Here is a 13,080-nt window from a genome sequence, read left to right on the forward strand (position 1 = left end):
ACAGACGCCTGCCCATACCATAACCCCAACGCCACCATGGGCCACTCGATCCACAACATTGACATCAGAAAACCGCTCACCCACATGACGCCACACACGCTGTCTGCCATCTGCCCTGAACAGTGTGAACTGGGATTCATCCGTGAAGAGAACACCTCTCCAACGTGCCAAACACCAGCGAATGTGAGCATTTGCCCACTCAAGTCGGTTACGACGACGAACTGGAGTCAGGTCGAGACCCCGATGAGGACGACGAGCATGCAGATGAGCTTCCCTGAGACGGTTTCTGACAGTTTGTGCAGAAATTCTTTGGTTATGCAAACCGATTGTTTCAGCAGCTGTCCGAGTGGCTGGTCTCGGACGATCTTGGAGGTGAACATGCTGGATGTGGAGGTCCTGGGCTGGTGTGGTTACATGTGGTCTGCGGTTGTGAGGCTGGTTGGATGTACTGCCAAATTCTCTGAAACGCCTTTGGAGACGGCTTATGGTAGAGAAATGAACATTCAATACACGAGCAACAGCTCTGGTTGACATTCCTGCTGTCAGCATGCCAATTGCACGCTCCCTCAAATCTTGCGACATCTGTGGCATTGTGCTGTGTGATAAAACTCACCTTTCAGAGTGGCCTTTTATTGTGGACAGTCTAAGGCACACCTGTGCACTAATCATGGTGTCTAATCAGCATCTTGGTATGGCACACCTGTGAGGTGGGATGGATTATCTCAGCAAAGGAGAAGTGCTCACTATCACAGATTTAGACTGGTTTGTGAACAATATTTGAGGGAAATGGTGATATTGTGTATGTGGAAAAAGTTTTAGATCTTTGAGTTCATCTCATACAAAATGGGAGCAAAACCAAAAGTGTTGTGTTTATATTTTTGTTGAGTGTATGTTAATCACTCAAACCCAGGCTCAGGCTTGCTAGCCTTAGCTGGATTAGTCATTTCAAGATAAGTGGGTGTGCTTGGCGTTCATTTGTCCGAAGCAGGTGATACCCATTTACAAGTTGACCAGGCACTGCCAAGCTGGCGTCAAACCAACCCATTTCAGCTTCAAACCTGCTCGTCAGAAAACCTCTGGGTGACTTCACAGAGTGTGTACATTTTTACAGTTTACGGTAATTTCCCAAAAACATTCATCATAACTGCAGATACGTTGTCCATCTTTGTCTATACTGTTGAGTGTGAAAGTGTGAATATAAATATTAGTGACACCATTGATGAAGAACATGCCCACCTTTTGCTTGGTGCTACAGATGTTCTCCAGGTCAGTAATGAGGGCTGTCTTTCTCTGGTGCAACGCCTTCTCTAGTTCCTGAAAGGTATTTGTTATTTCAGCAACTGCCTCGTTTTTCCTTTCATTCAGTTGTCGACCAATCTCGCTCACCAACTCGATGGCTGCTGTTAGCTGGGGGAGCCTGTGACACCACAGATTAAAGTAAATAAATCAGTAACACGGTTGAGAATAGAATCGTACAAGAAGGAATTCTGTGAAATGGTGAGCATTCTCATTTTATGAAAAACATGTTCTAAAACTGTGTCCTGATGTCAACACAGTGTTTCCTTTCAAAAATAGATAGATTTTTACATGTTTAAAAATAAACGACAGGCATCACAGAGTGAGAACATTACCCATCAGCCCATGGCAAATATTGTTCGCGTCAATGTGATTACGGGGGTTGGGCTGCAAAACACATTTTATGAATACTTATTGTCAGCAACATATGCAGTGAGCTTTGAGGGACCACACAAGTTTTTTTTAGTTATTATTATTCGTGACCTTGTTGTAACTTCGATCACAAATATTTTAGGTCAAACACAAAGTGAAATATGTAAAGCAGTTAAATAAGTATTGAACACGTCAACATTTTTCTCAGTAAATACATTTCTAAAGGTGCCAGTTTAAATTTTCACCAGATGCCGGTAACAACTCAAGTAATCCAAACCATACTCTGCATTCAGAAAGTATTCACAGCGCTTCACTTTTTCCGCATTTTGTTAAGTTACAGCTTTTTTTTCAAAATTGAGTAAATTCATTTTTTTTACCTCAAAATTCTACTCACAACACCCCATAATGACAACATGAAAAAGCTTTTTGATTTTTTTGCAAATTCATTAAAAATAGAAAAACTAAGAAATCAGTCGTACATAAGTATTCACACCATTTGCGCAATACTTTGTTGATGTTCCTTTGGCAGCAATTACAGCCTCAAGTCATCTGAAATATGATGCCACAAGCTTGATGCACCTATCTTTGGGCAGTTTTGCCCATTCCTTTTTGCAGCACCTCTCAAGCTCCATCAGGTTGGATGGGGAGTGTCGGTGCACAGACATTTTCAGATCTTTCCAGAGATGTTCAATCTCATTAAGGTCTTGGCTCTGACTGGACCACTCGAGGACATTCACAGAGTTCTCCTGAAGCCACTCGTTTGATATCTTGGTTGTGTGCTTAGGGTCATTGTCCTGCTGAAAGATAAACTGTCGCCACAGTCTGATATCAAGAGCGCTCTGGAGGAGTTTTTCATCCAGGATGTCTCTGTACATTGCTGAATTCATTTTTCCCTCAATCCTGACTAGTCTCCCAGTTCCTGCTGCTGAAAAACATTGCTGCAGAGATGGTTGTCCTTCTGAGAGGTTCTCCTCTCTCCACAGAGGAATGCTGGAGCTCTGACAGAGTGACCATAGGGTCCTTGGTCACCTCGCTGAAGAAGGCCCTTCTCCCTGATAGCTCAGTTGAGAGGGGTGGCCAGCTCTAGGAAGAGTCCTGGTGGATCCAAAGTTCTTTCATTTGCAAATGATGAGCCTATTGTGCTCACTGAGACTTTCAAAGCAACATAAATGTTTCTGAAATGTTTATACAGACAGACGTGTGCCTTTCCAAATCATGTTTAATCAACTGAATTTAACCCAGGTGGACTCCAATTAAGCTGCAGAAACATCTCAAGGATGATCAGTGGAAACACGATGCACCTGAGCTCAATCTTGATCTACATTGCAAAGGCTATGAATACTTATGTACACGTCATTTCTTAGTTATTTTATTTTTAATAAATTTGCAGAAATCTCATAAAAATGTTTTTTTCACATTATCATTATGAATTTTGAGGAAAAAATGTATTTAATCCATTTTGGAATAAGGCTGTGACCAAAAAAAAAAAAAAAGTGGAAAAAGTGAAGTGCTGTGAATACTTTCTGGATGCACCGTAAAAACAAACCAAAACAAGTACAGAAATTAAGTTATGTGTAATAAAATGGAATTACACAGGGAAAAAAGTATTGAACACGCTTGCTGAAATTGCTGAAATTTATTGAATACTTCGTACAAAAGCTTTTGCTGGTCATGACAGCCTCAAGATGCACCCTGTATGGAGAAACTAGTTGCATTCGTTGCTCAGTTTTGATTTTGGTTCATTCTTCCACAAAACAGTCTTCAAATCTTGAATGTTACTTGGATCTCTTTTGTGAACTCTGATCTTTAGTTCTTTCTATAGATTTTCTGTTGGATTCCAGTCAGGTGATTGACTAGGACATTCTCAAGGTTCAAGGTTAACTTTATTGTCCCAAGGGAAATTTGTCTTGGGCTTGCAGTGCTGTGGTTAAAATAGTAAAAACACATACAATCAAACAACAGCAACATAATATACAATTACGGAACACAGGAAACAGCCAGTTAAAATGACATAGTCTTCAGTGAGACCCCTCAATGTCCAGTAATGCGTCTGCAGATACTATCCAGATTTATTCAAAAGAGTAATAGACAAAGAAACAAAACAATTTTTAAATCTGTTACTCTTACACCTGATAGCCTGATACTGTTTCCCTGATGGCAAGAGCTCGTATTCACTGAAAAGCGTGTGGGAAGGCTCCTTAAGAATGTTTTTAGCTTGCGCCAGGACTGAGGTTTCAAAAATAGTTTTTAAAGAGGAATACTCTCTCTTGCCAATAATTTTCATGGTGTATCAAACTAGTTTTGCAATTTTGGATTTGCTCTGGACAGTAAGAGAGCCAAACCAGGCTACCATGCCATATATTATTACAGTAGGCTCTCCAGCACAGCGTTGTAAAAAGAAGCCAGTATTGTTGAGCTCACACCAAACAGTCTGAGTCTTCTTAAAAATGAAGCCTCTGGGACATTCTGCGGCACAAGAAATCCACATGCACATTCCACTTGAGAAGACAGTCCACATAGACCTAAGGTAAAGACTCCACCTGTCCTATCTCACTGCCTCCAATGAAGACCAGGTCATGGAACAGCAGCCCTTTGGGGTCAAAGACCATCTCTTTAGTTTTTACAACATTAAGAGTCAAGTGGTGCCTCACACACCATGAATGAAAGGAGTCTATTTCATCCAAGTATATGGACGGACTCTCACCTGATGTCAGTAAACTCAAAATGATTGTATCATCAGAGAATTTTAAAATTTTGTTGTGATCTAGCCATTCACTCCTACACTCGTTTGTGTACAATGAAAAAAGAAAAGGAGAACTTACAGCTCCCTGGGGCACTCCAGTGCTGCATGTTTTGGCTTCAGGTAAGGAATTGTTTACCCTCACCTGTTGTGACATATTTGTTAAAAAAGAATAAAACCACTTTACAAGGAAAGGACTAACATTTAGGTCAATTAATTTCTGCAAAAGTAAGTGAGGATGGACTGTATCAAAAGCTGATGTGAAGTCAGCAAATAGGACACATGCATAAGCATCTGACTTTTCTAGATGTTTACAGATCATATGATCACAGCTTTATTTTCATTTTCGTAAACCAATTGAAAGTTTCCTTGGCTGTGTGATTGGCATTATTCTCTTGCTGAAATGTCCACCCTCAATTCATCTTTATCATTTTGGTAGATAGCAGCAGGTTTTTTTCTTTTAAACAAGAATATCTCAGTACATGTTTCCATTTATCCTTCCTTTAATTATATGAAGTTTGCCAGTACCGGATGCTGAAAAACAGCCCCACACCATGATGTTCCTAACTCCAAACTTCACTGCTGGTGTGGTGTTTCTGGGCTGATGTGAAGTACCACTGGACCTCCAAACATGGTGTGTATTATGGCATCCAAATGGTTGTTTTGGTCTCATCTGACTAGACTATATTCTCCCAGCATTTCACAAGTTTGTCTAAATGTTGTACAGCAAACTTTACACAAGCTTCAACATGCTTTTTCTTCAGCAATGGAGTCTTGAGTGGTGAGTGTGCATACCAGCCATGACAGTTGAATGTATTAATTATTGTTTTCTTTTAAATTGTACCTGCTAACTCCAGATCTTTCTGAAGTGGTTCTTGGCTCTTGGACAACCCTTCTGATAATATTTTTTCACTCTGTCTGAGTGAGGAGCCCCTGGACATGGCTGGTTTATGGTGAAATTATGTTCTTTCCACTTCCAGATTATGGCCCCAACAGTGCTCACTGAAATGTTCAGAAATGTAGATCCTTCTGTAACCAAGGCCATCCATATGTTTTGTACCAATATGGCTGTAAATATCTTGAGAGAGCTCTTTGTTTTTACCCACCATGAGATGTTTCTTGTGTGACACCTTGGTAATGACACACCTTTTTATAGACCATCAGTTGGGACTGAACCAACTGATATTACTTTGCACTGAAAAGGGGCAGGATTGCTTTCTAATTAGTGATAGATTTCAGCTGGTGTCTTGGCTTCCCATGCCTTTTTGCACCTCCCTTTCTGTGTGTTTAATACCTAATAAGTGTTTAATACTTTTTCCTGTGTCATTTGACATTATCACACATAATGCAATTCCTGTACTTATTTGTTTTGGTTTCTTTATATGTGTATTATGTGGGTTGTTCCTGACATGCTGTGAAATTTTATGTCAATTAGAGATATATTTACTGAAGAAAATAGTGACATGTTTAAAAACTTATTTTACCTGCTGTATCAGTCACTTTCTTGTTTTAAGGGATCTGTAGCATTAGAGCTTCACATAACTCCCAACCAAGACTACATTCTTTGCTTTTCCAGGAGCAGAAAAATAAAATCACAAAGCCTGAATCACAAACGTTTCACTAGAGAAGAAACAATGAGCAAGGAGACCAAGGCTGATCCAGTTTTGAAAACTGAATTCAGGCCAACAGCTGCAGCTTCAAAGGGACCTAAAATCATGAAGGCAAAGGTTTCAGGCAGGGTTCATTGTGAAAGAAGGAAGGCTATGGGTTCATCAAGAGGAGAGACAAAGCAGACTATCTTTAGTGTTGAAGAAGGACAAAAGGTCCAGTTTGATATTGTGGAAGGAAAGAAGAGACCAAACATCACTGGTTGATGTGTACCCAGATCAGCCACGTTGCCCCAGAACAAACCTGTAAACAGCTGAAGGTGACACACTGACAGTTTTACCTCCTCACACAGTCTCACACACCTGTTGCGTATTGCATCCAGCTGCATTTTTAGAGCAGTCTTCTGTTGCTCCACCACGTCCCGCAGAGGAACAGTCACGTGCTCCCGATGCTCACCCTCCGTGCAGTCCAGACACATGGCAGTCTCACAGGACTCGCAATAGAATTCCATCACCTGCAGAGGGAGACAAATTCAAGTTAAACTAAATCCAGGCTGGATTTTCTCTGACACCAATTTTGTTTACGTACTAAGAAGAGTTGAGATGGTTCTGTGTGAGGGGAATGTGAGCGTAAATGTTTGTCACCTGTCCCTCATGGTTGGGGCAGCATAGTGGTTTCCCTGCAGCTGCAGCACTCACAGACTCCAACACGCTGCAGGCCTCAGGCCGTGAGCACTCCGGGTCTCGCTGAAGGACCTACAGCAACACATTTCAACAAACGTCATATGAAATACTTTTCAGTGATGAAGCTCTAGAAGGTTAAAGAGATATTGGTATGTTCATTGATGACAAGGTGTGAGTGGTTTTCTATATGTCCTTTTAGTTTAACTACTTTCTACTCAGCTAGTTCCCTATAGACAAATCAGGGGATGGATACATGAACATTTCACTGAATAGCTTCTTTAAATATATCATTAAAAAATAGAAACAGTATCTGTGTGGAAAATATTTCTGGAGTGGGCCATATTCCAAAACACGGTGACCATGCAAGGAGACAGCACTGAAGACGTTTTAAGATACAGTAACAAAGGGAGAAACTGTGTAGAAAGTAATTAGCAATGTTTCATGTTGGAGGGCAACAGAGGAATGGGACATAAACAGATAAACGGAGTAATTAAAATGAACTAGATACTAAAAAAAAAACAATAATCACAGATTAATCCATCTGTGTATTGCTGATCCTCATTTCTGGATTTTTACTTCACTACATTAGCCCCTTAAAGCTACAGTGTGTAGGATTTAAGGCATTTTTATGCTACTACTATGCTGTAACTCTGTGGCCACGCAATCGCTTCGGCGCAGTCGTGAACCTTTTGAAGTTCTGTGTCAGGGTTGGTGCGTGTCACAATGCAATTCACCTCCAGAACAGTAGGGGTCATGATGGTTTTCTTGAAGACTGGACTACTATCCCATGAAAGTCGTTGATTGTAAAACCGTAAAAGTAGATTGCAGAAATGATGTAGTTAGAGGGAAAAGTTACAGCCTGTGTTGTCTCTGTCATCTTGTAGTTACAATTTTTAGGAGGTGCACGTAAGGTTACAGAGAGGGGCTTGGACGGGGTTCGCAATGATGCAGAGGGCTCTGCATGGCTATGGAGTTATGGCTACGGAGTAGCAGAAATTGGGCTTTGCTGTCATCTAGTGGTGAGGTTGCAGATTGCATTGTGGTGATGGTCTAGTGCAGGGGTGAGCAACTTGTTCCAGAAAGGGCCAAGAGGAGAGGGTGCAGGTTTTCTTTGCAGCCACTGACTCCACCAGGTGATTTCAATGATTAACTGATTCCATCTGCTCAAAGTGATATTAATCAGTGAAATCACCTGGTGGAGTCAGTGGCTGCAAAGAAAACCTGCACCCTCTCCTTTTGGCCCTTTCTGGAACAAGTTGCCCACCCCTGGTCTAGTGTGATGGAGGTGATGTTCTAGCGTTTAAAGCATTGGGCTTGAGACCAGAGGATCCTCGGTTCAAATCCCAGCCTGACTGGAAATTCACTAAGGGCCCTTGGGCAAGGTCTCTGCCTAGTTGCTCCTGGTGTGTTGTGGCCTGACATTGGGGTGAATGTGAGACATTGATGTGTAAAGTGCCTGGAGCGTCTGATGCCAATGGAAAAGTGCTGTATAAATGCAGTCCATTTACCACTTCCCTTCACATTTTCACATCTTTGATGATGACGATTTGATAATATGTACATCCCTGAATTTCACCAAAATGAGGGTTTTCAAACTTCTTAGCCTACACAAGCAAACAATAGACAGTGTATAAGGGGAGCAACTACCGATTGCTCTTCTTTTTTCCTTCAGTCTTCTGGCCACACTGCCAGATGTAAAAGATTGAGAAATTATGTCCTTTTGGGGCTACTGTATTGGGCAGCACAGTCTCATTTGAGGATGGGTGCTAAATGGTTAAAATATGACGCATATGACACAATAATCCTACATCTGGGGACAGCCCTCTCTGAGTTTTTGGTCAAATTACACGGCAAACAAAATGAAAATGCAAAGAAAAAATGACTGCAGTGGAAAGTGGACGTGTTGTGGTTTGTTTATGTCAAGGCAGTTGTGCAGGAGAGAGAACACAGCTACTCTGGTTAGCTGTGTAGGCTAACACTTAGCGACATAACCTCTCCCATTTGCTTTGTCTTCCCCTCTCCACTGGCAACTGAAATAAGAACTGTACTTTTTGTGACTGCTTCGGTGTTTGCAGCCAAAAATATAACAGTACACTATTTATCCGTGTGAAGATATGCTGTGTTTGTGTTGCGCAATGGGAGACTGTCCCCAGAAGTGGTCAAATCACGCGATGTCACGCAGGGGTTTCACACGAGACTGCACTGCTGTATTAACATAGAGGTGCAACATGGCAGCCTCCATGAGGCGGCCCGCTCCCATGTAGATATGAACGGCTCATTCTTAGCTCATGAAAACACACTGATTTAGTGTTGCAGGTAATTAATTATGCACTAATGAACAGATGGTTATGAATACTTTTTTCCTCCTTTTCTGCTTATAAGTGCCCCTAAACCCTCCACACTGTAGCTTACAGTGGCTGAAGTCATGGGCGCAATTTGGTAGGGGATAGGGGGAGCATCTTTTCAACCAGGGGGGACAGAATATGGTATGTCCCCCCCACCTTCTGACATATATGTGTGTACTTGAAACATGCTATGTCAGTCTTATGTGCAAAAACCATGTCAGAATAGTATCTTTGTTTCTGCAAGTTTGTATTTTTAGCAGCATTGACTTGTTTACACCTGTTTCTTGTTTGTCACATTCAGAATTTCTGGGACTGCATTTGCCCAGATTTGCATTTGCCCAGATTTGAAACCAAAAATAGTTGCCTCTAGGGACTAGTGTCTACTATCAATGGACCATATGCTGATTTACTAAATTCTGAAAGTTAGAAAAGGAAATCAGAAAAGCTATCTGGGACCTCAGAAAGCCCATCTGCAATTACTGCTTGATCTCAAAAATCAAGTGAAATTATGTTCAGTATGAGTGTTGTCATTAGTGCCACTTCGAAAATTAAATTCATGATAAGTAATTTATCCTAAACCTATGATCTGTTGTTTTTTCAAACTTATACAAAAACAAATCTTGAGAAAAAAATACATTATGCGATAGTTAAAAATTATTAATAATTACATTAAAATTACTGTTCTGGATGCTCAGAATGCATCTGAGCTTATCTAGAAACCTGGCTTTGTCCCCCCCAATTTCTAGTTCGAAATTGTGCCCTTACTGAAGTTGATGTTCTCGCACAATAATGTATTGTTACTTTAAGGTGACAGATACATGATTTTCCTGCAAAACTAATAATGGTGAATTTTTAAGGCTGTGTTGACTGCACACTTCATTCCAGGATTAGTCAAATAATTTTCAGCTGATTGACACAAAACTGAATCAGTTGTTACATCTTGACAAAAGGAAGAGTTTATATAAACCACTTTGATAAATGAATCCCCTGGTATTGTTGATCCTATACACACTCAGAGTGCTTGTGTAGTTTCAGTAGTCTTTGCTTGCTTATTTTCAAAAATGAACATGTTAAAGAATTTGAATGATTAAGCATCAAACCTCCATCAGATTAGTGATGAAGAAGTTGTTCTGCAGAGCACAGACTCCTTTCTCCGGCAGGATGGAGGTTTGCCGACACACAGGACATGAGAGTGTCAGAGACTCTGGAGGGATGTAGGTCTGGAGACAACTGAATGAGAAGTCAAAACAACAAAAAAATAAAATAATAATAAAAGTTTCTCACTGTGCTGTGCATAAGTAGCCGTCATAATCGGTTTAGAAAAACAAACAGGAGTGTCTGGATACTTGTGTTTGCAGCAGCCACACAACTAAACTACTGGAGTCACACAGTTCAGTTTTTCTGAGAATCAAATCTATTTAGCTTCAGAAGCCTGCCGTGTGCAGACCTGACCTGCAGCACCGCTGCAATCCATCACATGATGCAGGATTTTTTTTCCCCCTCATTTTATGATCATTAAATTAGTGGCTCGAAGCCTGATGCACCCGAGGTCGTCTCACAGGAACTTGGACTGCATGCAAACATCATGCTGCTTAAATTATGATACCACATCAACCCAACTTCAACTGTGAATAGAATAGAATAGAATAGAATAATTCTTTATTGTCCACCGATGTGGAAAATTGTCTTTGGCTCACCAGCACAAAAAAGACAAAAAAAAACAGTCATAAAACATTCATACAAACACACAAATAAAACAAAAATAAGATACATAAAATACATGGAAGTAAAAGAAGAAATAGAATAAGACCTAGTAAGATAAATAAAACGTACAGTAAGATCTAATAAAATCAAATAAAACAGAATTAAAGCAGTTCAGGTTTAATTTGTGGAGTGGTCACTTTTTTGAGTTCATTATGGTGACGGCATTTGGTATAAAAGATGTTTTGAAAGAACCTTTGGCCAGAGGAGCTCTGTAGCGCCTCCCAGACTTCAAGAGCTCAAACTGACAGGACAGAGGATGAGAGCTGTCTGCCAGGACTCTCTCAGCTTTCCTCCTCATCCTGTCAGTGTAAATGTGGGCCAGAGTCTTCTGGGGTTTTCCCACAAGTTTCCTCACCATTTTTACAATTCTATTTAATTTGTCCTTACATTTACAACTCAAGTGACCAAACCAAACACAAAGATGAAATGTTAAAATACTCTCAATATGTGCAGAATACACAAGCTCAAAAATCTGCGGATTAACACCAAGACAACTCAATCTTCTGAGAAGACTGAGTCGCTGTGAACATTTCCTAAAGATAAAATCAGTGTTTTCAAAGAAGCTCAAGTGACTATCAAGAACTGTACCAAGATATTTAAAAGTTTCAACCGTTTCAACAAGCTGGCCATCGAGTGAAACTGGCTGCACGGTCCGTTCTTGCTTTGTGTGAAAAACAAGCTCCTTAGACACATTGATTTCCAGCTGGCTGTCGAGACACCAAGCTTCAAGAGCCTTAATGTGAGCGAGATAGGAGGCTTCGCCAGAGGAGTCACACTTCTGTAGCAGGCCGACTAGGGCCATGTCATCCGGGTATTTAATCAGTTTAAAGTTTGTGTCATTAACTGCAAATTCGTTTGTAAAAAGAGAGAAGAGCAGCAGTGAAAGAACGCTACCCTGTGGGCAGCCAGTGCTTATGATGAGCTCTCCTGACAGAATGTTGTTAGCACAAACTCTTTAAGGGCGACAACACAGAAAGTCTCTGATCCAGAGCATCAGGCCCTTTTCAACATTTAAATCAGCCAGCCTTTTCAGAAGAATATGTAATTTCATAGAATTAAAAGCTGCACTGAAGTCTACAAACAAAACCAGAGCGTATGCTTTAGCAAGTGAAAGCTGCTTTGAGATCAGCCTCAGTAAACTATACAATGAACCGAATAATTGCGGGAGTTGCATGATCACATTTTCATTCAGTGATACCTTCAAATGTTGTTGAAAAAATTGTAAAGCAATGTATATTCACATAACAGCCACATGTACTCAGTAACATTTTGGTTTTTGACCTTTGCATCCAATGGGAGAAATTCTATATTTACATATTTATCATATTTATATCTGAGTGTGGATGTTAGCCTCCACATTTTTGTGAAATTGTTGTAATTTGGAGTTGATTTGAATCCAGTTGGGGATTCATTTATTTTATTATCATTATTATTTTATCATTTATTTTATATAGTAGTGCGACTTGGTCTGTGCTCTTCATAAGTCCACTTCTATTACTGCCAGAGTCTTCCAATTCACAGGGAACATTCTTGGGACACAGACCTTGGACAAGTTCAAAGATGGCTAGCCTTGAGCTATTTTAAGAGGTTAAAAAGTCACACTCTGTTCCTATTTTTATGGTATGAACTCATGGGCGTTAGTGTGGTGAAGTCACTTCCTGGTGTCGCTAGCTGCTAACTTCACTTCGTTTTTGGCTAAATATAACACCTTTCTCATATATTATGTAAAAGCTAGCAAAAAATAAACACTTCTAAAACTGAAAATGCTGTTTTTGTAACCTAATAACACCTCTGGAGTCATTTACAAGACATTTCGTGGACGTCAGCCTTCACACTAACTTCTGCTAACTCAAAGCTAACTTCCACTCTTGTCAAAACCTTATGTCCACATATACACACTCCCTCCAGCAGATGCCATTAAAATGTAAATGCTGTTTATGATTGATTGATTGACTGATTGATAGAGGGGCTTTATTGAACATGTACAAATTGTACGCAAGATAACAGGATCTTAATAATTAATGAAACAACTGCAAATTGCAAAGAACACAATGCTCATATAGCCGAGGGTATTTTAGCATTATGTTATATTTTTATTTAACTATGTGGCCCTATTTTGCACCAAAATGCCAATCGTTGTACAGCACAGTACAGTCGTCCTGGCTTGTTTCCAGCTGATGCAATTTTCACTCAGCCCATCCATGTTGTTTAAATGGCAACTGTACATGCAGTCGTCTGTGTGCCCATGAGTGTGTTGGTCACAACATGAGGT

The 13,080-nt window shown here is 40.4% G+C and overlaps 1 protein-coding gene across 4 annotated transcripts in view; it reads right to left on the bottom strand.

Moving 5' to 3' along the window:
* trim3b (tripartite motif containing 3b) overlaps nucleotides 1-13,080 on the bottom strand; it is a 143,758-nt gene that overhangs the window by 58,045 nt on the left and 72,633 nt on the right. For all 4 annotated transcript variants that reach the window (XM_034178290.1, XM_034178288.1, XM_034178292.1 and 1 more), the window contains exons 3-6: nucleotides 10,145-10,274; nucleotides 6,661-6,771; nucleotides 6,379-6,530; nucleotides 1,237-1,417 (exon numbers count right to left, since the gene is read on the bottom strand). In XM_034178290.1, the coding sequence (XP_034034181.1) occupies nucleotides 1,237-1,417; nucleotides 6,379-6,530; nucleotides 6,661-6,771; nucleotides 10,145-10,274 (574 nt within the window). The remainder of the gene's footprint in view (nucleotides 1-1,236; nucleotides 1,418-6,378; nucleotides 6,531-6,660; nucleotides 6,772-10,144; nucleotides 10,275-13,080) is intronic.

This window comes from Thalassophryne amazonica, chromosome 9 (genome assembly GCF_902500255.1).
Source record: "Thalassophryne amazonica chromosome 9, fThaAma1.1, whole genome shotgun sequence".
Taxonomy (NCBI): domain Eukaryota; kingdom Metazoa; phylum Chordata; class Actinopteri; order Batrachoidiformes; family Batrachoididae; genus Thalassophryne; species Thalassophryne amazonica.